General features: G+C 45.1%; 1 protein-coding gene across 1 annotated transcript in view; it reads left to right on the forward strand.

Annotated features, from left to right (window-relative positions):
• LOC147427049 (lysophospholipid acyltransferase LPEAT2-like) overlaps nucleotides 1–25,273 on the forward strand; it is a 36,522-nt gene extending 11,249 nt beyond the window's left edge. Inside the window, exons 2-6 of the mRNA XM_086498820.1 lie at nucleotides 12,531–12,812; nucleotides 13,184–13,461; nucleotides 13,610–13,727; nucleotides 24,463–24,621; nucleotides 24,699–25,273. Coding sequence (XP_086354946.1) covers nucleotides 12,531–12,812; nucleotides 13,184–13,461; nucleotides 13,610–13,727; nucleotides 24,463–24,621; nucleotides 24,699–24,860 — 999 coding nt within the window. The 3' untranslated portion in view covers nucleotides 24,861–25,273. The remainder of the gene's footprint in view (nucleotides 1–12,530; nucleotides 12,813–13,183; nucleotides 13,462–13,609; nucleotides 13,728–24,462; nucleotides 24,622–24,698) is intronic.
• Nucleotides 25,274–25,674: the final 401 nt, after the last annotated feature.

Consider the following 25,674-nt stretch of genomic DNA (forward strand, 5'->3'; position numbering starts at 1 on the left):
ATTTTGGGCCGTGAAATGTGTTCGCGTCATTACCTCCGGTATGACTAGGGGAACATTTTACAACTCTGTCGCGAAGTCAATTGAGCAACCAGTCGGGAGATTTTTAGGCGGCAACTCGAAACGGGCAAATGCTTGTAAATGCGCCAAAGTGGCAATTTTTCATGGACTTGCCTCTTACAGAAAATTGGGCGCTGAATTGTAAGTTGGGAGGAGGCTTCATTTGGTTTTTGTCATAGGTTAAGAGCTATGGAGTGCTTTCTTTCCCTCCCATGTACAGTGTGGTGCTAGGAGTGATGCCCTGCACGCTACACACTGCTCTCTCTCCCCTTCGTGCAGTTATGTGATGCCCCACAAGAGGGCTCTTCATTTGCCTGATGTACAGCTGTGTGGTTTCATGCTTTTGTGCTGAGGCAAGAGCCTCCTTGAGCAGGAACGGGGGTAGCTAGTTGCTACTCCAAAGCAGGCACCGGTGAGGGTCATAACCTCAGCGTACAGGTGCAAATTCAGCGCTGTGTATGCGCAGAAAATTGGCTGTTTTTCAGCCATACGGACGCCAGAACCCTTGGGAATCGTGCCCCACTGGTAGAGGACAGCTAGGGGACTATCTGGGGCTGAAAACAGAGCAAAAACCAGTAAATACAGCGAGCTGAATTTACTGTTTTTGGGCAGGAATCACAGGGTATACGCCAGTGAAAGTGAGTTCCAGCAGGGGAATTGGTTTCGCGCAAGTTTGTGGGTTGTTATGTTGCCAAAATTTGGCCAAATCAGGCAGTATCTAGCGGGATACATGTAAAGGATTCCCAGGACTCTACTTTGTAATTTACCCTCTCAAAGAATAAAGAAATACTGAAAGGGGCACCAATTTTGGGGCCTACAGGTCGTTGGCGTCTGCTCGGGGTATTCTAGTTTCCGAGCCGTGTGTGTATTCAAGTGTTAATTCCCGTCGCAGGTTCTCTTTGCGAAGTGCTCTGTGTGTGTGTCTAAAGTAAAGAATTTCGGGTGAAAGCCAAAGCCTACCGCCCCACGGGCCGGTTACAAGGTTCCGTTGCGTGGACATCAATCACTTTTTCCTCAAAGAGTGAGCCTCAGTTGTTTTGGGTAAAGACAGAGTGCACGAACGCGGGATTACACTATGGCTGACAAAGGAAAGGGCATAATGTAAGAGGATTCCTCTTCAAAAGATAGACAGGAAATCCCTATGGTTTTCGAGATTGGCGAGAGCTCACGGCCACGTTAGTCTGTACCTCCTGTTAATGTGAATGTCCCTCCAATAGTACAGGGCTTTATGATTGGGCAACTTCAGGATGATGCGTTCAGGACTCAGTTAGTTGCCGTGGTGAATGTCTTTTCGCTAGCTGGTGTAGAATTCAAGGTTTATGGAGTTTTTGCAAGCGCCACCAGTGCACAACAAAATAGGCAACCTACACCGCGTATGGAGCTTGTTGAGGCTCAAGCCCAAGTACTTAACGTGACTCAGCAGGAAAGGGAACACTCGCATGTTGTGGAGTTAGGGGCTCCAAAACAGGTTCCTCCTGTGCTTGAACAGGTGGCTAGAGGGCCTATTCCACAGGTTATGCCAGTTCAGCCCGCCGCCTTTCAAAGCCCGCATGCTGTCTTAAATGGACAGGGAACTGGAAACCAGGCTATGCACCCAGTTTTTCCACCACCCACGGTACATCCTGGGTATTTCAGGGGTGGATCAGTGTTCCAAAGTATGGTTGGTTATGCGCCTGGAAGTCAGCCATACATGCCAGGAATAGTGTTTGGGGGTATGCAAGGCATCATGCCAAACCCCATGTATGGTAGTATCGGCATGCAGCAGGGTTTTTAGTGCAACCAGGGCCAGTTTGGGGTGCCACAGGGTCATTTTGGCATGGCTGGTTTTTTTGGACAGCAGCCAGACATCGCACCTCTGACGCAAAATGTGAATGGCCAAGATGTGCCGATCATGCCTACTACAGTGCCCATGTTGCAGACCATTCCTTATGACAACTTGGGGCACTGGAGAATTCGAAAGCTTATAAAGAAGGTGGTGCAGCTGTAAAGTTCATTACTTTCAGTGTCTTTGAAGATAAAGCAAAGGCTCTTACTTTCCTCCAGCAGTTTGATACAGCTTATGCAGGAGGAAATTTTACAAAGGCCTCGAAAGTCAGGAAAGCTGCCACTTTCTTAAAGGACAATGCGCTTACTTGGTGGATGACATTGTTAATGCAAGGACATGCACCCGCCACTTGGGTCTACTTCAAGAAAATGTTTGCATCTGCTTGGCTGTCAAATGAATTTGAAGCCGACGTCATGACAGATTGGCACCAGCTTACTTCGGCTACATGCAAGAGCTTGCTAGAGTACAATCGGAGGTTTTGTAAAGCGTTACTCTCAGTGACCTACAGATTTGTGCCATTGACAGAGCAGATAGAGAAGTATTGTTGTGGGCTGCCTAAAGGGCTTCGTGATTACTGTACCAGCTGACTCAGATGATAAAGAAGACCAGAAAGGCAAGAAGCCTAAACCCACGGCAGGTTTGGTGCCAGACATGGTGGGTGACAGGCCTAGTACAGATGCCAGTGAGTTATGTAGGACTTGGGGTAAAGTTAGGGATCAGACGACACTCATCTTCTTTGATCCAGGTGCCCAAGCCAACTTTATCTCACGAGAGTTAGCTATGAAGCTGGGCATCAGAGCTGAAGAGATGGGGTACACAACACAAGTAGGGTTGGCATGTCCTGGCCACTCAGAGTGTGTTACTCCCATCATTGGAAAGCTGCGTCTGCATATTCAGTCGTATGTGGACACAGAAGAGTTCTACATCATGCCGCTGGAAGGATGTGATGCCTTGTTGGGGATCCCGTGGATGTTCCGAGTGCATGGAGTCTTGAATGCCTACAACAAAAAGATCACTGTACAGCATAGGGGCAAAACTCACATCTTGGATGTAAAGCTAAAAGGAGAGTCAGTCCCTATTGTATCTGCTTCTGCTATCACTTCTGTAATAAAGAATCATCTTTCTGTGTACTTGATTTTTGCACGTCATGTCTCAGATAGTGATCAATCAAATTTATCTGTGTTAGATAAAGAAAGGTCAGCATTTTTGCAAAAGTTTAGTGATTGTTTTTCTGATTCATTATCGTCGCAATTGCCGCAAGAGAGACTTGAGGACCACCGGATAGATTTGGTGCCAGGGTGTAGCCCACCAAATAGACCTCCCTACAGGGTTAGTGCGGCGCAGCAAAAAGAGATTATGGGTCAGGTTGAGGAGTTATTAGAGAAGGGGATGATTCAGCCTAGTTCTTCACCCTTTTGCTCCCCAGTGCTCCTAGTGCAGAAGAAGGATGGCTCATGGCGCACGTGTATTGATTACCGTGCGTTGAATAAGAATACCATCAAGAATAGGTTTCCTATTCCTTGCATTAATGATATTCTCGATCGTTTAGAGGGTGCTGTAGTTTTCAGCAGGATAGACCTTAAGAGTGGGTACCATCAGATTCGTATAAGGCCAAAGGATGTGCACAAGACTGCGTGTAGAACAACATTTGGTCTTTATGAGTTTCTAGTGATGCCGTTTGGTCTAACAAATGCTCCTGCCACGTTCAACAGAATGATGGACCGGATTTTCCGCTCGCATCAGCAGTTTGTTGGAACATTCTTTGATGACATGATAGTCTATTCGAAGAATGAAGAGGAGCATAGGCGTCACTTGACCATTGTGTTCGAAGAGCTGCGCAGCTCACAGGCTACTTGTCAATCCTAAGAAAAGTGAATTCTTCCCGGAAGAGATCCACTTTCTTGGCCACATAGTCTCAAAGGATGGTGTCAGAATGGATTCCACAAAGGTTAAAGCTATTAAGACATGGCCAGACTTGAAGACTGTGCACGATGTTTGAAGTTTCTTGGGATTATGTTCCTACTATAGAAGGTTTATCAGGAATTTTTCAGAGATAACATCGCCTCTTCACGCTTTGCAAAAGAAAGAGGTCACTTTTAGATGGACCCAAAAAGAGATTTCAGCTTTTAGTCTCTTAAAGGAAAAGTTGACTTCAGATCCAGTAATTGTTTTGCCAGATCTCAGGAAGTCGTTTGAAGTAGCAAACGGTCGGACATTGTATGGCCAATGTGAACGGTAGTTTCACCCACAGATGGGAAGTGGTCGGCACTGGAATTCTTATAGTAAGAGGATGTCTAGGCTCAGAGCAAGATCATATAGGTCCCCCTGTCGCACTTAGCAAGTTGGTGGATACTAGGAAGTGAACTCAATAAAGGCATAAAGTCAAGGTGGGACTACCAACAGAAAGTATTCGACAGTTGGGCCACATTGCACTTTTGGATGCGGTCCCAATGAGGATAGATGGTCAGAAGACCATTGGGAGCCCAACGGAATCATTTCCTAAAAATTAGGGAGCTGTTCTTTTGGGCCATGAAATGTGTTCGCGTCAGTACCTCCCGTATGACTAGGGGAACATTTTACAACTCTGTTGCGAAGTCAATTGAGCAACCAATCGGGAGATTTTTAGGCAGCAACCCCGAAACGGGCAAATGCTTGTAAATGCGCCAAGTGGCAATTTTTCATGGACTTGCCTCTTACAAAAAATTGGGCGTTGAATTTTAAGCTGGGAGGAGGCTTCATTTGGTTTTTGTCACAGGTTAAGAGCTATGGAGTGCTTTATTTCCCTCCCATGTATAGTGTGGTGCTAGGAGTGATGCCCTGCACGCTACACACTGCTCTCTCTCTCCCCTACGTGCAGTTATGTGATGCCCCACGAGGACTCTTCATTTGACTGATGTACAACTGTGTCGTTTCATGCTTTTGTGCTAAGGCAAGAGCCTCTGAGCAGGAACGGGGGTAGCTAGCTGCTACTCCAAAGCAGACACCGGTGAGGGTCATAACCTCACCGTACAGGTGCAAATTCAGCGCTGTGTATGTGCAAAAAATTGACCGTTTTTCAGCCATACGAACGCCAAAACCCTTGGGAATCGTGCCCCACTGGTAGAGGATAGGTAGGGGACTGTTTGGGGCTGAAAACAGGGCAAAAGCCAGTAATTACAGCGAGCTGAATTTACGCAGGAATCAGAGGGTATACGCCAGTGGAAGTGAGTTCCAGCAGGGGACTTGGTTTCGCGCAAGTTTTGGGGCTGTTATGCTGTCGAAAGTTGGCCAAATCAGGCAGTATCTAGCGGGATACAGGTAAAGGATTCCCAGGACTCTACTTTGTAATTTACCCTCTCAAAGAATAAAGAAATACCGAAAGGGGCGCCAATTTTGGGCCCTACAGGTGGTCGGCGTCTGCTCGGGGCATTTTAGTTTCCGAGCCGTGTGTGTATTCAAGTGTTAATTCCCGTCACAGATTCTCTTTGCGAAGTGCTCTCTGTGTGTGTCTAAAGTAAAGAGTTTCGGGTGAAAGCCAAAGCCTACCGCCCCACGGCCGGTTACAACCTTTCTTTCTTCGGCTGCTAAGCGTGCTTGCTCACGCTCTAAGGAAACGTTCTTTCTTCGCGCTCGCGATCCAAGGTGCCGCATTGCGCTTCTTGTCGTATCATCATGTCCATCATCGTTTTGACCAAAGCCTCCATAGGATTTGGTGCAATCCTTGTCGTAGATGGGGAAGGGGGAGGGTCGGAAAAACCACCTGGTGGGGAAAATTCTTCTTCGCCACCTCCATGCTCATCACCTTCACGCGAAGTATCCATTCCGCTTCGGGTGATGACCATACATGGAGATCTTGGGTTCTTAAGTTCACGAAGAACTTGGGTTCTTGAGTTCTTGAGGTTCTTCTTTAGCTTGCAATCTGTGTTAGAGAAGGATCTTCTCTTACCCAAGCTCTACTCTTCCCTACGGGCGCACCCCTTTGCTTTTTCCCACCTCACGTCGATTGGCCGGCCGCTAAGTGCACGGTCCGCTCTCAATGAGTGAAAAGAGGAGCAAGGGGAGGCCGGACAAGCCCTTCTTTCTTGGGTTTCTTGTCACTCTTTAAAAACACGATTAGGAATCGACACGCCCAAGAGGACTTGGGTTACGTGCGATGGCAACAAGCAAAAGAAATTATGTGGTTCTTTCCTTGAGTGATATAAAACACTGCCAAAGATCTGATACCAATGAGAGCCTTCCGTTCCTTAGTGAGAGAGTGCAAATGATCACAAACAAAGTGGGTAAGCACTATGAATGAAGGTGCTGAGATTGAGAGATAGAGAGAGAAGAATACAACACCAGAATGTTGTCAAACTTTCCTCCAAGGGCCCCACTCTCTATGGCGAGAGAGGTCTATGCTATTGATTGCACAAATCTCGTACAATGATCTAAATGCAATGGACTTGCCGACGATGTCGACGACGATGAGGACGGCAACGAGACGGGCTGAAATATGCAAATCTTGTGTCTACTAAATTTTGACTCTAGTCGGTAACGACGGTGATGAGGATGATGCGTCGAAAACCCAGATGCTGAAATTTGCGAATAGCGGGCTGAATCTGCAAACTCTGGCTGATCTGACCGTGCGGTGAGAATCTACTGTGGGAAGGTGAGATCTGCGAGGTTTGGGGGCTGCGGTACGGAATCTAACTACTAAAAATGCCAAACGTTGATGCAAGTCAACATTGCAAAAACACTGGGCTGATCTGCTGTCTATTGCAAAAACACTAGGGAATCTGCTAACGCCAGCTTGATCTGCAAGTTGCAAAACGCTGGGCTGATCTGCAAATGTTGAAAACGCTAGGGTGTCTTGATGGCTGAAAGATGCTAGGAGTTCCTGCCGGGAGTCTAGAAGGTGCACTGCCAGACACTCGGTCCGTGCTGCCTCTTCTGCCAAAAAGTGCTAGCGCTAGCTTTTCTTATATATTGCTTTAATCAATTTGCCCTACCTAGTTTCCCAACAAAGTCACTTAATAATAATAAGTGAAAAATGGCTAAAGTAGGGAAAATAGGTTCTATGCACTGCAAAATGGTCTTGATGGGTAGTGGCTGTAATCTGATGATCATGTTGTGTGCAACCAGAGGAAATGCAACTACTTTAAGTGCCTGGACATGCACCGCTTGCGAACAGACTCACAAAGGTGCCAGAACACTTCCTAGGCTGAACTGAACCCTAGTCATGAAGTAGGTTGTCCACATGCTCATAGTGTTAATTGTGCACGTGACATGGAACCAAGCCAAAACCCAAGGCTAAACATGGCTAGACACAACCCGACATGAGAAACCTACCTCACACTGGTCGGGCACAGCCACAAAACAGCCCTCATTCCATAGTCACAAGGGACGCATTCCGGGACGGGGAACGGGGGACGGGGCTCAAATGGATTTTTAGTGTAAAAAAGAGGACGGGACGGCAAGTGGGGACGGGGAGAAACCGGGACTGACTGGACGAATCAAGAGATATGCATGTACTCTTAACAATGTCATCATGGTTATTGGCGAGGCATGAATAACAAGTCATCGACATAAGCCTGCCCAAGAAAACCATTTTCAGAGGGTTATTGCTACCCGTGAAGATGACCAAGCGAAGTCAAGTGATCCAAATGCAACAACAAGGGGTGAGTGGCAATGGAAAAAAATAAGGCACCGAGGGGCAACCTTGCCTGACAGAGCGTCCAAGCGGTCAAGGGTCAATCAGCTCACCATCAAGAAGGCTAGAAGATATACTATGGAGCATACAAGAAATATACAACATTGGCTAATTTAGGATCGAATCCAAGTGCCCGTATTGTGTCAGCGATGAAATCCCACTATACCGTATCAAAGGCCTTTCTAATGTCTACCTGCATCACGCGAGTACATCTTGTTGGATATATTTGGCATATTCCATTCCAATCAAGACATGAGCCAAATGATCGATGATTTGATGGCGGGGGATGAAGCCATACCCGCAAGAAGAGGCTCCTTGATGTGATGTACAATCATCTCAGCCAATATTTAATATGTGACAGGCATAAGAGTCAGCCACCAATGTGAGAAATGCTCACAAAGCGCCTGTTTGGGTAATAATTTCAGCAAGCCTTCTATCCAAGATAATGGCAAGTTTTGCTTAGTCCACGCAACATTCATCATGTAAAGCAAATTCTCTTTTAACGGCTCCTAAAAGGAGATGAAAATATTCCACAGTGAGTCCCTTTCCTGCTAGGAAAACGCCATCAACTGAGAGCAAGTAATGCTGAGTGCAATTCATTTTCAATAAAATCCACCTTCATTGCTTTTGCATCTTGAGGTGGGAGAATTGAATGCACCGTAGATGACAAAGGTTGTCATGCATGATGAGGAAGCCGGAGGAGGAGCAAAAAATTTATCTTCAAATGTAAAGCCATGGCATCAACAAGCTCACATTTTGAGGCTGTCCAAGTGCTCGATCGGAGCATAACCCTCTTGATGGTTTGAGAGGCCCTTGAATGGTGTAGGTGCTTTAAAAACTGTTTTGAGGCACATCCCTTATCCACAAACGCTTGATGTCGAGCGCGAGTCTGTCTGCCATTTATTTAGCTTTCGTTTATCATTATTTTGCAGACATACACGAGCCTGATAAAGCGTTGTCAATTTATTCAGTCAATAGGCGAGTATCAGCCAAAAGTTGGAGATTTTGATAAACATATTTGGTATCTTCAACATCCCTGCGTAAGCTGTAACTGAAGCATGTAGTGCTTGCCATAATCCTGAATCACACATTGCACGCGCATGATGAAACAATACCAAGCAATATCAAGATTAAGATGCACTTGGGTGAGGAGTGGGGGAATAACATCATGAATCATTTTGCGAAATGCCTCATGCGAAAGATATGCATTATTGATTTATAGCAGACGTTTTCTAGAGAGAGAGGCTGATCACATTGCAATTGTCCAAAGCGCAAGGTCATCAAAACGGGGGCATGATCGGACAATAGCAAGGTGTGGTCTATGCTCATCTCGTATACAAACTCATCATATTGTTGCATGTTGAGAACATACCACTGATCTAATCATGCACGATACGAGGAGTGAGCATTATACGGAAAAGTGTTCCCATAAACATTCGGATGCAAAGGCTCCACAAATTCAACATTCGTGTTTTTGTAGTAAGATCTGTCCAAGCGTGCAATACCACACCCACCTTGTGTGAATGCCTTGTGGTGCTATCTGATAAAGCGGGGGCATTGTTAAAATCGCCACAAAGCAAAGCATTGGAGAGCCATGGATAGGAAGACATCTCACGCCATAAAACAGCCCGTTGCCCCGAGTGCACATAGACATCATCCAATTCATAAATCTTGCATTGATTATACATTGAATTACCGTCCAACAACCTGCTGGATCATTGTATGCAAGAATTGGCTGCAGCTCATGCATAGCCATCATCAAAACACCTGAAAAGCCCATTAAACTAGCTTATACTATCTAGTTTCTTGTAAAAGAGCAATTTCTGCCTTACATGTATGTACATATTGCGATGTTAATCTCCACTTATCATAACTTGTGCACATTGTATGAAATGCATTTAACACAACTATGCATTGATACATATGTACAAAGGCAAAGGAAAGAGGGAACTAAGTTGACGTGCCCATAGGCACATCAGCATCAATAGACCGTGGCTTGACTACAACATCATGCATGCCCGCATCAAAGGAAGCCCCATGAATCACTGCATCTCTGTAAGAATGTACCATCTTGTTCCATGTGTCCGTCAATGTGCAATTATCATTACAAGGAAGAGGTTTTTGCACCGTAGATTTCACTGCGGGAGGTACTTCTACATAATTACGAGAAGAAAGTTGAGAGCGTATTTTAATAGTCTTCTTGAGGGTCACCCAAGGAGATCCTTCTCCTGAATCTATATTCTTACCCTTATTCCTAGTCTCATGTGCAATCGCAAGCTTTCCCTTTCTCGGAGCATTTGGGGAACTAACAGATTTGACTCTTATATTAAGAGGTGGAGCATCAGGCAAGGTAGAGGCCCCAATGGAGGTTGATCTAGGGTTAGAGGCCTCTCTCGTTGGAAAAAGCAAGCTGGGGAACAATTGAAGGAGGAGGTTGCAAATTAGGCTTAGGACATTGAGATTACATGAGTCCAAAGCATGAATTTGCAAATTTCCCTCATTTGAGCTTGAAGGGGAACTTCCCAATGAGAGGGTCCCCCGAGCTAACAATAATACCTTCAGAGGTGGGAGTGTGCCAAAGTACACAAAACCGGTTTGTATTGGCATCAAGTTTGGAAGGACATATCACTTTCCCTAGTGAGAAGCAAGCATAAGAAGAAAATGACGCCAGGTGTGCGAAAAGTCAACTATTTCCACCCTTATTGGGCACTTGTGGTGGATGAGGCTTTGATAGTCTTTGGTAAGAGCCCAGGGCAATACGTGTGTCATCTAAGTACTAAAAAACAATGGGGATAATTCAAGCAACATATTGTGGGCATCAGTGTTTGCCAACAAGACTTCATAGAATCTTCTGACGCCAAAGCAGACACCTCTGGCTGCCTAGCGTTTAAGAATGAAATCTACCCATTGGCCCACCTCTTGCGCTGTGGGCATCTTTCGCGGAAAGAACAAAATAACCACATTGAGAGCATATTGTGCCACTGGGTCCATGAGAGCTTGAACTGGAATGAGCACCTCAATGGTGGGTTCCTAATCCTCCTGGGCATTCTACGCACCCTCAAAATCCTCCATTAAGCACGCTCGGATTTCACCCGTTTTCAGGGACTCTATGGCCATTTGTTTCCTGTGTTTGTAAGAGCAAATGGTAGGCGCGGCAGAATCCGTCATACACTGAAGGGAGATATTCTGAGAACTGAGCACACAGATTTTTTATTTTCTGAAATTATATCAGCCACACACACACACACGTTCTCCTCTATCTCATGTACATACAACACACTGAGCAAAGAACAGAGAAAACACAGAGAACAGCGATGGCGATTAAAAGCTGGTGATGAAATTAATTCAAAATTAAGCTAGAGAACTTCACACACACACACACACACACACACACACACACAATTTTCTGTAAATCTTAACAGGTGGGAAACCTCGATGTGAGGAAAACCCACAAAAAAGATCATATACAAAGGGACGAACAAAAAAGTGTCCGGCTGAAAAAGATGACTAAAAGCATTCATAGGCGAGCTGATGCATCTCCGAGGTGATATCACCAACATCCAAGGCAAATCGTAAAGATTGTTGCCTAAGGGAGAGCTTGAAAAATTGAAAAGGATCTGCATCGGAGCGGTGGAACATATAGCCGTTATGTTGACGCCACAGGGTCCAACAAGCCCAATATCTGACCCCATAAAGAAAGTCGCAAATCGGTGCAAGGAAGGTTGGAGAATGCCAAAAGCCCAAAACTGTTTGTGGAAGAGCATCGAAGGGAAGCAAAGTCGCATACAAATTGATAAGCGTCAAAGAAAAGCTCTACAACTTAGCCAATAGCTTGTAAATTACGGGCATCAAAGTAATTGGCCGTCATGAGAAAATTGCTCACAAAGTGCTTGCTTAGGCAACAATTTAAGCAAACCCCCTTCTAAGATACTGGCAAATCTTGTTTCTCCCATGCTCATTCAAAATGAAGAGTTAAGGCTCTTTAAGAGACTCCCAAGAGGAGAGGAAGAATTCCACAGTAAGCCCATCCCAGCCAAGGGATCGCCATCGGCCCAACGCAAGCAGCACACAATGCAATTTAGAATCAGTGAATGGTTCCTCAAGGCATTGTGCATCTTGTGAAGAAAGGATTGGATGTACATGAGAAAGCAACAATTGACGTACTTGTTGAACTGCTGTGGAGGGCTGAGGAGGAGAAACAAAGACTTGCTGATAACATGAGACCATGGCATCAGCAAGTTCTTGTTTGGATGATGTCCAAGCGCCTAAAGGAAGCAACACTCGATTAATGTCCTGAGAAACTCTTGTATGATGCAGATGCTTGAAAAATTGTTTTGAAGCACAGCCTTTATCCACAAAAGCGTGTTGACGACGAGCACGTGTTTGCCATTCGCACACACACGCACATGCACACGAGCGCGCACACGTGCACACACGCACACAGACGCGTGCACACACGCGCACATCTCACAATGAGGCCCAAATGTAAGAAGGTTGTTTTCTAGATGGAAATGTTAAGACCCTGTTTATATTGGCCAATTGATGCTGTAGATGGTTGTGTTTCTCATAATATATGAAGCTGTACATCAAGCAGATGCAGCAGTAGTCTCCTGAGCTGAGAATTTATTTGCCAAGTTCTGAAGATAGGAAGGTGAGAAATCATGAACAAATTTTGAACTTCTAAGATAATCAAAGCCTTCAAAGAAAGAGTTGAATGTCATCAATAAAACTGTTGGACTTTTTTTAAGTGTTCTCTAATTTGAATATGCACGTTTCGCATAAATTGGGTGGAAATTTGGAGTTAAGCTTCTGGTTAGGCGGCCTGTATGATATTCCCTGCAACATTAGCAGTTTACTCATGTTTCACATGAGTCTTTAATAATTTTTGTGTGCTTTCCAATCCAAGAGCTCACTCTTGCTAGTACCTTATTTGTTGAGAGGTTTATACAAGTGCTGTTTGTTTGCCTGCTGTTGTTGTAGATCATTCCAGTTGATCGTGTGTCTCCAAACTCGAGACACGATGCTGCTGCTCAAATTAAGAGAAGGGCAATGGACAATTTTTGGCCTCACGTTGCCATTTTTCCCGAGGGAACAACAACAAATGGAAAGGTTTTGATATCTTTCAAAACTGGGGCATTCTCTCCAGGTCTTCCCATTCAGCCTATGGTCGTGAAGTATCGGAACATCAATCCAGCATGGGTTAACACTGGGCCGTACCCCATCCTTCTTCATTTGATGACACAGCCAATAAATTTTATGGAGGTATGCCATTAATTCCTGCTGATGTGTATTCATCACAAAGTTTGAAAATGAGGATAGCTAGTGGTCAAGTATGCTCTGCACTTTTGGAGCTATGACAGTAGTCATTGTACAGACCTTTGTATAAGATATTTGCTTGGGTACATGCGTGTGAGGATTACAAATAAGTAGTTTTAAATTCTCTCCTCACTTCTAGCACGCTAAATACTTAGTTGATAGTATGCATGATTGGAGTTGATGAGTGTTATTCTTGTGGATGTATACTTGAAGAAAAAATGTGATATATAGCATAATTCTCTGCTCATGCAGGTATATAATGTAGGAATATGTTGTTGCGTTGACTTTATTTAGCTTGTTTTGAAACGGAGGTTTAGGTGGAATATCTTGACGTTTGTGTTCCAACAAGGCATGAAATGGCACATCCTCGTAGCTATGCTGATACAGTGCGGAAAAGCATGGCTCAAGCATTGAACATTCGCTTTACAGATCACACATTCTTAGATGCAAAGCTTGCCATGGAAGCTGTGAAGCTCCAGCAGCCAGCAGAACTCACTCTGGCGGAGTTTGGAGTGATGGAAAGGCTTTTCCATCTCAATTATGACTCTGCCAAAGCTTATCTTCAAAAGTTCAGCTCCATGGATTCCACTCACAGGTGAAGATATTTGCCCCTCACGCTCGTCTAATGAGAAACTCACTTGTACGCTTTCTCTTGATCGGAACTTCTTTGTGTTGATTATTTCCTTTTTGTATGGTAGCACTTGGTACTTGATGTTCTCATTCGATGTTCTTATGAATGACAGTGGATACCTTCGAATAGATCAGTTTCTGGATGCTCTTAATCTTCCACTGACTCCGTTCACCCAAGAAGTTTTTCAGCTCTTTGACACTGCTGATAAAGGGTACATTAACTTTAGAGAGGTATACTTTCTTGGGCCTGTCCAAAGTTTGTAATGGCAAAGACATTGTGATCTTTTTATCAGCAAAAAACAATTCATGCCTTAGGTTTTTTTCTTAATTACCTTACTGAGAGGAAGTGCATGTAGTGCAGGCTGCCTCCGCCCAGACCTGTGAATGATTGCCCAAATTGCACGCATCAAATTCTTCCCCTCAGCCTTTCCCCCTCTCACCTTTGTCCACGCCACTCCCTGCCCCATGCTCATTTTATGCTCATTGCTGCAGGACCACCTGCATATTCTCAGCTTGCACTGCCAAACCTGCCAAGTGTCTCCGTCTGCTGTCATGCATAACCGACTTGCTTTGTTCAGTGATATTCTGATTTTGATATTGCTGGCTTTGAGGACAGATGTCAGATTCCAGATATTCAGTGAAAGTTTTGTTTTGAGAGTTGGAGACACAGTTTAGATGCCTAGTTTTATTGAGCAGACAGGTTGTATCCTTTACACTCCTTGTTGCAGCTTAAGCATCTATCCCATGATCATCTATCAAGGCGACGATGGAATGGAGTTTCTAGAGTCCATTGATTTTGAGTGGGAGGGGGTTATTTATTCTCAGAGAACTGTGGTCACAGGCATACCTAACCAGTGTGCGAGATTCAACAACCCAAGGCAAACCACGCAAGAACCACCAAAAGAAGACAAAAACAAGGAAGACGGTGAAGGAAACACAAAACAAAGAAAATCAAGGGGAAAAAAAAAAACCTGCTCTAGAACAAACTTCACCCACACACACACACACACATACACACACCCATTCGCCCAGCCAAAAGCCAGTCTTAAGAGCACGAAGAAACCAACTCACACAAAACCAAGCTCCACTCGCGCACCTGACACATACACATGCGGACACACACACCCACATAAACGAGAGCAAGCAGTCAAGCAAAAACAAGGAAGCAGGAAAAGCAAAACAAGAAGACATACAAGCAAACAAAGAGAAGAGTAGATCCGTCTAAAAGCCACTATGGAAGATTCGCCAAGTCAAGCACCTTCTGTAGCATCAGGAGAACCAGCAAGCGCACTTGATCTAGGGCACCTCTGCTTAGGGGGTTCATTGTAGGCGCTCCCACTTTTTCTCACACACACACACACACACACACACACACACACACAGAGAGAGAGAGAGAGAGAGAGAGAGAGAGAGAGAGAGAGAGAGAGAGAGAGAGAGAGAGAGAGAGAGAGAGAAATGAAATGTAATGAAATGAAATGTTATATTAACGTCTTCAAAAGGCCAAAGTGACCTATGAGACCAGGAAGTTACAATGCGGTGTATCTGATATCAAGTCAGATTAACAAAATAAATTAAACTAGGGATAACAAGATATAAATACTATGGAATCCTAAACTAAGCGGATAGGTGTGAAAGGCGAAAGGCGTGAATCGTGTGAACTGAGCTATACAATGTGTAGACAATTTGGGAGGGAAGTAGAAATCTATCTGCATAGAGATCCATCTTCATCTGCACTCTGGACGATGAAAAAGTATGGCTCGAATCCTTTGCTGTAGCCTCCTTCGAAACTGTGTAGCTCCTCTTCTCCATTGGGGTCGTCTAGATCTCCCTAGCTCCAATGCACGGTCTATTAGAATGCCAGTAGTGCGGGTAGACCTCTCTACTGTTGGTTGCTCCTCTGTCTGTTCTTCTGGGTGTACAGTATCTAGTGTAAAGAAATCTGTGATCTGTCTCTGGGGTTGTCTCTCTTTAGCTCTCCTCAGTAAAGTTTCTCTATGCCTGTGTAGCTCAAGTAGATATAGCCCAAGACATCTCTGATCCTCATAACTCATGACCCTAGATAGTGGCCCGAAACCTTCTCTGAATAGACAATGAAAACGGCCTCGTATCTCATAGTACACTGTGCAATGACATATGTAGTGTACCTCTGTCTCTGGCTCTAGATGGCATAAGCGGCATATCCTGCTATCTGCTGGTGTCCCTCTGAATCTGCCAGTCTCAATCTCGAGCTGATGTGAGGACGTGCGTATCTGGCCAATGGCACATCGGACACCATGAGAAAGATGCCTATCCATATAGCTAGGTCGAATCACAAACCTATCCTCCGTGAGGTGGAGAAAATGCTCTCTATAGAAAGCCGTCTTTGTGCCCAACTCCTGTATCGGCTCTATCCATGTCCTCCTTGTGTCCAGCTGAATCAGATCTTGACGAATGAGTCTATTAATCTCTACCCGCGTCAAAGACCTCAAGGGTGCCTGTAGAGAGTATTGAAAAGGAGGCAACTTGTCCATGGTGAAACCACGTGTCTGAAACCATGATGCCATCTGTGCATACCAGCATGATGTATCCCCATTAAGAGCTAATTGTCTGGAGGACTCTAGAGCCACCCTGGCATATCTGTCTCTGGTAGTATCCCACAGACTGTGAACAAAGGAGACTGATCTAGTAAGTGCCTCAATCACCATAGGGGGAGCAGCTAATTCCGCTCGAATGATATCATGCGGTACGGAAGCCTTGGCTCTAATCAGCCGAGAGATCATAGATACCAGGGGCTTCTCCATACGCCTCCAACCCTCCTGGCCTATAGAAGGTCCTTAAACCTACACCCCATATAACATAGTAGAGGCAACCAGAGTATCAAAGAGCCATAACTTTGTCCTGGGTTCCTGGAACTGAACTTGCGAACACATCCTCTCCATTCCTCCCAGAGCTGCACCAGCTCTGGTGCAGCTCTGGTTAGTCTAGTCTCTGCCGCTCTTTTCAAGGAAAATCTCGGCCCAGTAAAGACTACCCCCAGGTAAGTGTATGCATCTGTATACTCCACAGTCTCTTGACCATACTTGAAAGTAGGTATTGATTTCCTGACCCATTGCGGTGTGGTGTTAAACACCATAACCTTGGTTTTACCTAGGTTTACACACAATCCACTATCCTGTGCAAAACTGCGTAGTGCATCCAACTGTCGTTGCATACCTTCTGATGAATCAGATATCAGCACAATATCATCAGCATAAAGCAACAATGGGATCCACGTCCCTGCCAGCTGTGCACCTTTGTCACCCTCTCTGTCGATGTAATCAGACACCTCATCAACATACATATCAAATAGCGTAGGAGACAATGGGCAGCCCTGTTTCACTCCAATAGTAGAGTGAATTAAATCAGATACCCCTTCCGGAGTGCGTACATGTCCCATCACTGATCTGTACAAAGCCATAATCCCCCAAATCACCTCTATGGGCACCCCCATCTCCTGTAATCTGCGCATCAATCGAGCTCTTGGTACCATGTCAAATGGCCACTGATGCAGCCCCATGCAGTGTCTCAGTCAATAGAGTGGTGCACTCCTCCACTGAGAGGCATGTACCATTTGTGCCAGTTGTGCCTTCCAATAGACGGTCCCAGATCTCCTCTGAATAAACGAAATCAGTCTCTGGTGTGAATGTATAGCGAGTGTGTGACCTGCCTCCTGATGTCTGGGTTGTACTATACTGAAATTTAATGGATAGTGTCAAGAGAGCATGATCTACTGCTATGCCCATTGGCCTGGCTCCCACTGTGAAATCCTGAATGCAGGGGACAAAGCTCGGTTGTGTCATAACATAATCCACTGTACTGGCCCCATGTCTATGTGGAAAGCATGTGAAACCAGCTGCTCCAGGAAATCGCTGTAAGCCATTAAGTATGGCTAATCCATGTGTAGTCGTCATTTCCATGAGGTATCTCCCATACTCCGTTTGCTCTCTGTCATCTGAGCATCTGTCAAGTCCCAACTCACCCACATCCAGCTCTCTAAGCATCTCATCTGAAGTGTCGTAGAAGACTGTCTGCGAGTTGCCCGTTCGGGCATTGAAGTCCCCTAGGAGAATGATATCACCCTCCCTAGAGAACTCCCAAATGTCATCATCTAGGATAGAGAAAGGCGACTGCCCTCTGGATGCGGCATACATTGATGTACTGGGAGGAAAGTAACATATGGCAATATATAGGAACCGGCCTGTGTCAGCTCTCAGTCTCACCCACATATATCTAGCATGATCATCTCTTCGTACAATATGCAGTAATGGTTGTAGTTCCTCTCTAAATAGCACTGCTACTCCTCCTGAGCCTCTACTCCCATGCTCAGATCTCGCATTTGTCTTGTGAGTTGTTTCCCATCTGTATCCCACCACATGTGGCATTACCTGTCCAGGGGCCTGATGAGTCTCTGAGAAGAACACAATATCCTTGTCTTTGAAACTCTCCTCAAATGCACCCACGTCCAATCTCATAGACCCATTACAATTCCAAGTAGCCATCTTCAGTGTGGTCCCATATGTCTCGCACCGTCATGCAGTACGCCGCTCTAAAATCACCACCCTTCCATCTCTGTAGAAGGATATCTTTCCCTTCTCCCTTGCCGTTGTAATCTCTGGCATTACCTCTCTCATATGTGCGAGCTGTGAGAGAGTCAGATCATCGCCGAGGAAAATACCTGTCTTTTTGAGAGTAGGCCTCTTCCTCAAGAATTCCTTCTTCTCTTCCAACGAGGGGAAGCGTAGTATGAGAGCTCTCCCCTTTGAAGACTCTCCCGTGCCATCAATTTTCTTACCTACCCTCCATGCCTTTGTGTGCAAAGGCTTCTCCATCCCCATCATGGATGTAAGGCTTGTGACCTCTTTCTCTACATTGTTTATGTCCTTGAGACCGGTCACTCTCACATGCAATGTTCGCATCCGCCTTCTTTGTTCCTCTTCGAGAGTCATGTTGATAAGCGTCGGTGTACAAGGATTTTCTTGACCTTTCCCTTTCTTGGCGACCTCAATCCATTTTTCAGCCTCGTCTGCCTTTTTCTGTGTTCTTGTTATCATCTCCGCCCATGAAGATGTCTTTGCCACACTCAGTTTCTCTTCCTCGGTGATCATCCTTACCTGTTCCTTAATTTCCTTGATTTCATCTATTACCGAGGGTTGAAATTCGCCTTCCTCTAGTCCATTGCTTACTCTATCAGCAAGCTCCTGTTTAAGGGCTGAGACATCTTTTTTGAGTGCCCGTATCTCGGCGTTTGGGTTCTCCTGTTTGAGGGCTGAGACTTCTTCTTTGAGTGTCTTTATTTCTGCGTTAAGGCTCTCTTTCTCCTTCTTCCACTGTGCGCCTTCATTGAAGACCATCTGAAGGAGGTTGGCCTTCTCCTTCCACCATCCTTCCATCTCTGTTTTCCACTCCTTCATTTCCCTCTCCATCTGCGCCATCCGCTTATTTGTGAGCATGAAGGTTGCCTTCGCTCTTGGCTTGCAAACAGGTGAGACATTGGCGGCTTCCGTGTCGTGTGTAGGGTCTTCTTCAAGTGTGACAGTTTGTGCAACATCCATCAAACATTCATGGCCTTGACGTTGATCCATTACGGTGTGGCTCAAAGAATCATTTTCCATTATAAAATTCAAGCTGGACGTGCAGGGCTGATCTGCTGGGGTTGCGCTCTTTGTACGTTCTCAATCATTGCAATCCGCCATGTGTTCAAAGATGGGCGCGCTGAGAGAGTTTAGAGTCTTGTCGATGCTCTTGCTGTGGTGCCGCGCGAACAAAGGGAGGCTGGGTTGCTGCTACAGTCCCGAGAGAGAGAGAGAGAGAGAGAGAGAGAGAGAGAGAGAGAGAGAGAGAGAGAGAGAGAGAGAGAGAGAGAGAGATGAAATGAAATGAAATGATATATTTATGTCTTCAAAAGGTCAAAATGAGTCTTACCAAACACCGAGCAAAATATTCCGAGCAAGCCAAAAAGCGAGCAAGTTCTTATAACATTTTTGGATAAATGTTACACAATGAACCCCCCCCCCCCCCCCCCCCCCCCCAAGCTATACACACAAAATCTCTCTCTCTCTCTCTTTGCTCATGGTAGAGCATTAAATATTAAACACACGCACACACTATCTCTATCTCTCTCTTGTTGCACATATATTCATACTTCTTATTTTTTGGAATTTATAAACCATATCATGCACATTTTCTCTCCCTTTCTATCTCTCTCGATGTCTCATAGTTTGTGGAATACACAAACTCTCTCTCTCTCTCTCTCTCTCTCTCTCTCTCTCCCCCCCCCCCTAAAATATACATACATAAAAATTTTGCATGCACATATAGTTTCTCTCTCACACTCTCTCTCTCCCCCTCCCCCTAAAAAAAACATACATAAAAATTTTGCAGGCACATGTAGGGTAAAGGGGCCGATACAAGGCCACGTAAGGAGGCGTACGATTATCTGGCAGCAAGCTTATCCGATTTTCGCTTGGAAGAATGCAATCGACAGCTCACTCTTGAGTGCACAAGCTGTAAAAACATTAGTGTTGACGGAGATTTGTAGGCGACACACAGCAACGTCAAACAATTCTTGTGTAACAAAATCGATCGTGAGAAACAAGCCATATCGGGGGGTATTAAGTGCCCATACTGCCAACAAGGATTGAGCACAGATCGTGTGGATCAAATCCTTCGACCAACTCATGTAACCAGCCTAGCGCTCGTCGCTCAGTGTCCTACAACTAGGTAATAATAATCTTATTTTTGGGGGCTCCCGCGTCCTTGTAAAGGGGACGGCTTTTAACTGACCTCTTTACCCTAGTCTCTCTCTCTCTCTCTCTCTCTCTCTCTCTCAAACACACACACACACATGCGCGCACGCACACGCAAAAGTAAAGCTTCGTCTCTCAAGTTGAAAAAAGGGAGAGGGATAAGGTTTAGATGTAGCTAAATAAAAATAAAACTCTCTCAAGGATCCCGCGCCGGCGCGTGGTGCTTGAGGGAGTTTTGTTTTTATATTCTCCTTTGAAAGAAGGACACCGAGGGCAACAAAACAAAATAAACAATCTCCCAGATCGATCTTATACATCGTTGAAATTAAAGCTCGCTGGAACCCCTCCCCTCACACTTTAGACCTCCAAGCCTATGATAGATCCTCCTAGATGACTCTCCGTCTATACCCTGCATTGCCTCCCACCACACCCACATTGGCTCTGCAAGAGTCTTCACAAATAGAGCACGAGAGGAAAATATCTATAAAAGAGAGAGAGAGAGAGAGAGAGAGAGAGAGAGAGAGATAGTTCCATTTAAGCCCAATACGCAACCATTGTCCGTACCATTAAAAAAAGCTTTTCTCGTGACTCATGCCTCTGCCTCCTCCTTTCTTTTCACCCTTCTACCCGATACGCATCTTTGGAGATTCTTCTTAATTAGCCCCTCAAAATTTTTAAAAAGATGGGCAAGACCTACTCATAACTAAGTCTCCATTTCAATCATCTACCCAAGGGTCTACAAAAGCTTAAGCTTCACAGAAATTGGAAGTCTCACATTTTTGAAGCTTCCTCAAGTGCAACTTAGAAAAAAAATGGGAGTTGTTGATGACAACATGAAGTGGTTGGTGTCCGTATTGTAGGGTCCTTTTTTGCACTCTTCGCACCCATATATCGTGTTCATCCAGAACATGGCTATGGTTCTCATAATTTCCTAATTAATCAAGAGGCATTTAATTGATAGAGAGAGAGAGAGAGAGAGAGAGAGAGAGAGAGAGAGAGAGAGAGAGATGATATAGAACACGCTACTCCACAACATGAAAAAATGGAGAAAGAAATGATAGAGCAAACATTGCATATGCCACAATAAACAAAAATAGAGAGAGAGAGAGAGAGAGAGAGAGAGAGAGAGAGAGAGAGTCAAAAAGTATGCGAGAGAAAAAGACCCATATACATATAATTTTAAGAGTAATTTTAAACAATACTTTTTGTGGTTTAGATTATGGTCTTCATTTTTGTTGACTCTTGCTCGGTTCAGGTTTTGCTCGGAAAGTCTCGCTCGGAGTTTGAAACTCCTCGGTCAAAATGACCTATGAGACCAAGCTGTTACAACATGGTGAATCTGATACCATGTCCGGAATCAAGAAGAACTAAAACAAAAATACAACTACTACAAGCTGGGACTGTATGGATGTGCCAGCTACTACAAAAGGTGCTCAATACAATGTGTAGTACAATGAGAGAAGTGGGGGGGGGGGGGGGGGATATATGGTAGAGATCCATCCTCATCTGCACTCTGGACGTCGACAAAGTATAGCTCGAATCCTCTGTTGTAGTATCCGTCGATACTGTGGACGTCGACAAAGTATGGCTCGAATCCTCTACTGTAGTCTCCGTCGATACTCCTCTCCTCAATCGTGGTCGTCTAGATCTCCCTAGCTCTAACGCTCGGTCTATGAGAATGCCAGTTGTGGTAGTATGAGTGCGGGCAGAGCTCTGCAATGGTGGCTGCTCCTCTCGTTGCTTCTTTGGGTGTCCAATATCTAGTGTAAAGAAATCTGTAATGTGTCTTTGGGACTGTCTCTCTCCAGCTCTTCTTAGTAAAGTGTCTCTATGCCTGTGTAACTCAAGTAGATACAGTCCAAGACATCTCTAATCCTCATAACTCATGACCCTAGATAGAGGCCCAAAACCCCCTCTGAATAGACAATGAAAACGGCCTCTTATCTCATATTACATTGTGCAATGACATATGTAATGTAACTCTGTCTCTGGCTCTAGATGACATAAGCGGCTATCCTGCTATCTGTCGGTATCCCTTTGAATCTGCCAATCTCAATCTCAATGTGATGTGAGGATGTGCGTATCTTGCCAATGGCACAACGCAAACCATTAGAAAGATGTGTGTCCATATAGCTAGGTCGAATCACAAACCCATCCCCTGTGAGGTGGAGAAGATGCTCTCTATAGAAAGCCATCTTCGTGCCCCACTCCTGTACCGGCTCTATCCATGTCCTCGTGTCCAGCTGGATCAGATCATGACGAATGAGTCTAGTAATCTCCACCCATGTCAGAGACATCAGGGGTGCCTGTAGAGAGTATTGAAAAGGAGGTAGCTTGTCCATGGTGAAGCCATGTGTCTGAAACCATGATGTCATCTGTGTATACCAGCATGATGTATCCCCCTGTAGAGTTGACTGTCTGGAGGACTCTAGGGCCAACCTGGCATATCTATCTCTGGTAGTATCCCATAGGCTGTGTACAAAGGAGACTGATCTGATAAGCACCTCAATCTCCATAGGGGGGGTAGCCAACTCCGCTCGAATGATATCATGTGGTACGGAGGCCTTGGCTCTAATCAGCCGAGAGAGAGAGAGAGAGAGAGAGAGAGAGAGAGAGAGAGAGGTGGCTTTGTTTCCGTCTTTGGCCCAAATGCGGAGCTTTTGTTTGCTTGAAGATGATCTGCGCGACATTTTCCTTACTGTGGATTGTTCCTGTCATTGTCTGCAAATGCAGGAAGTACCTTATTATAACAAACGCGTGGTTGTGCGAGTGAAAGAGAGAGAGAGAAAGGAGACTAACACCAGTTGGGGTCCCAAGCCTTCTCCAAGGGGCCCCCCTTTATCGCTAGAGAGGTATTTGCTTTAGATTGCACAAATGCTGATACAATGGTCATAGATTTTGAGATGCTGATGGGATCTTGCTATTGATGGTTGGATCTGTGAGGCTAAAGTGTGAAAACTAAAAATGCTAGGGATGCTGAATGGGATCTGTGGCTGACGAGGCTATGGACTGAAAACTTAAAAATGCTGGCTGATCTGCTGTCTTGGGCTGAAAACTGAAAACGCTAGTACTGATGGCTGGAGCTATAACGATGCGGCGAGGTTATGCTGAACTGAAAACGTTGGTGCTGATGGCCGATCTGGTGCAAAAATGCCAGAGATGCTGAGATACTGTGGGTACTAGGTGTGGGTATTGACTTACGCTTGAGAACTAACCCACCCATATATTAGGGCAATGCAACTAAAAATCCCACTATTTCTAAAAATGGCTATAAGAGGTGCTTCGTATGCAGATAAATACCTAGGTTGGGTACTTATGCAACTGTATGGGAACACTCCACAGTGCCTACACCTACCCATATATTGGGGCAATGCAACTAAAAATCCCACTATTTCTAAAAATGGCTATAAGAGGTGCTTCGTATGCAGATAAATACCTAGGCTGGGTACTTATGCAACTGTATGGGAACACTCCACAGTGCCTACACCTAGCACACACTGGCTGTGCTCATGTGCAATTAGAGGGTATGCAACTAATCTAAAGTTCCTCGACATGCAGGTCTTGCGTACAGGCTCACAAGGGTGTCAGAACTCTTCCTAGGCTGTTCTAAACCCTAGAAATAGGAGCAACAACTTGTCAGCATGCACATAGGGTTAAATGTGCACATGACATTTGTCATTTGAATTTGGTTGTTTTTTCTTGTGTCAAAAACTGATGCATGCGCCCTTTAGCTGCCACTTTGCTTCCCATATGTTGACATGTCTCCTACTCAGGTTTCGACTTCAATAAGGCCTCTTAACTGTCGGGCAAGTGATTTTGAATGAATAGGCCTATTTCACAGTGGCCATGCATTACCTGGGATAGAAGACAAGATGCACCTCTTGGTAGCAGAAAGCCTTGGCCTGCTTCTTGGCTGAGGGTAACCCCACATTGCCTCATAGGCTCCTGGTGGGGTGTCATTTCCATCAATTGAAAGAACTCAATGAGTTGTTCCAGCTTAGTTTTGTCTCTTCCAAGTGCTCTTAGTCCTAGTATATTACTAAGGGGAAGCAGGCCGCGGGGTGGGGGGGGGGTTTGTGTGTGTGTGTGTGTGTGTGTGTGTTAAGGTGGGGGGCGGGGCAGTGTGTGTTATGCCTGTTACATATGCTTATGCTCTTTTGCTTCTCCACTGATTATTTTTGGTGACTGCTCGTCTTCAACAGTTCGTTGCAGGGATGGCCTTTTTGTCTACTCAAACATCCTTTTCATCTGCAATAGAAGTAGCTTTTCGGGCATGTGATGCTGATCACGATGGTTCACTTTCATGGGCTGAAGTTCAGAGAAGCCTGAAGAACATCTTCCCAGAGATGCAAACCACAGTGGTAACAGAGCTTTCTTGCATAGCGTATCTATCAGCGAAGCTTTCTTTTGCCTGAGCTTCTGCATGCTTCCTTTGCAGATGATGAAGCTTTTCAATTCTTTGGATTTGGACCATGATGGGGTCATAAGTTGGGATGAGTTTAGTGGATTTCTACAACGCAATCCGGAGTACCTTGCTGTCATAATGGCAGCACGTCCAGATCTTTTATACCATGATTCAGAACAAGGGGACCATGTTTAATTTTCTTGGGAAGTTCAAGCATTTCTTCTCTGGCTGTTTTTGGACATCAGCTCCTGCATTATGGGGAGTCTGAGTTTGTCAAACTTATAGAAGCATCTGCGTGATGCATCAGGCATAAGATATGCACAGATGCAGTAACCTTTAGCTGAAGGCAAAGCCTTCTAATCTTCTTGTGTGTGGGCAGTGCTTTGCAGGATTTTGGGGTAGGTAATTCACAAATGCTGTAGATATTTGCTCACATTGTTGGCGCTCTTACTAGAAACTACTATATGTCAGGTAGCATGTATCTATAGGCATCTTGCAGCCATTGTCTTTCACTGCACGTTTGGCTGTACATCCTAATCTCGTTGTATGATTGTCTCCTTGAAGGCTGAGCACTCGGGAGTAATAAATGAAGACAAGTTTCCTTTGTTTCTGGGGAATAACTGTATAATTGCTAAGTCAATGATTATTTCCGTTTTTTTTTGTCATATAAAAAATTGTGGGTTAAAGGTGTCAGAAAGTGGGGGGGAGAATTTTGAAACCCAAAAGTTAAATCCCATGTTGAATTTTCTGTTGGATGGTGGTTCATGTGCTTGCTTGCCCATATGCGCGTATGACAAATGGGTCGGTTTCATATTCGCCCTTTGGAGGATGATGCTAGATTCGATGTTGCATTTTCCTGTAGAAGCCAAGCTTGAAGTGCAAAAGCTGCAGCCAATCAGCCTGAGGATGCCCTTTCCCCAAGCAATGCACTTCGTAATCCCTTGGATGTCTTGTTCTCCTCTATTGAAGGCTCAAGATAGCTCTCGGTTGGTGGGTCTGTTGGGTCCAT

This window comes from Adiantum capillus-veneris, chromosome 24 (genome assembly GCF_014529385.1).
Source record: "Adiantum capillus-veneris isolate H3 chromosome 24, ASM1452938v2, whole genome shotgun sequence".
Taxonomy (NCBI): Eukaryota; Viridiplantae; Streptophyta; class Polypodiopsida; order Polypodiales; family Pteridaceae; genus Adiantum; species Adiantum capillus-veneris.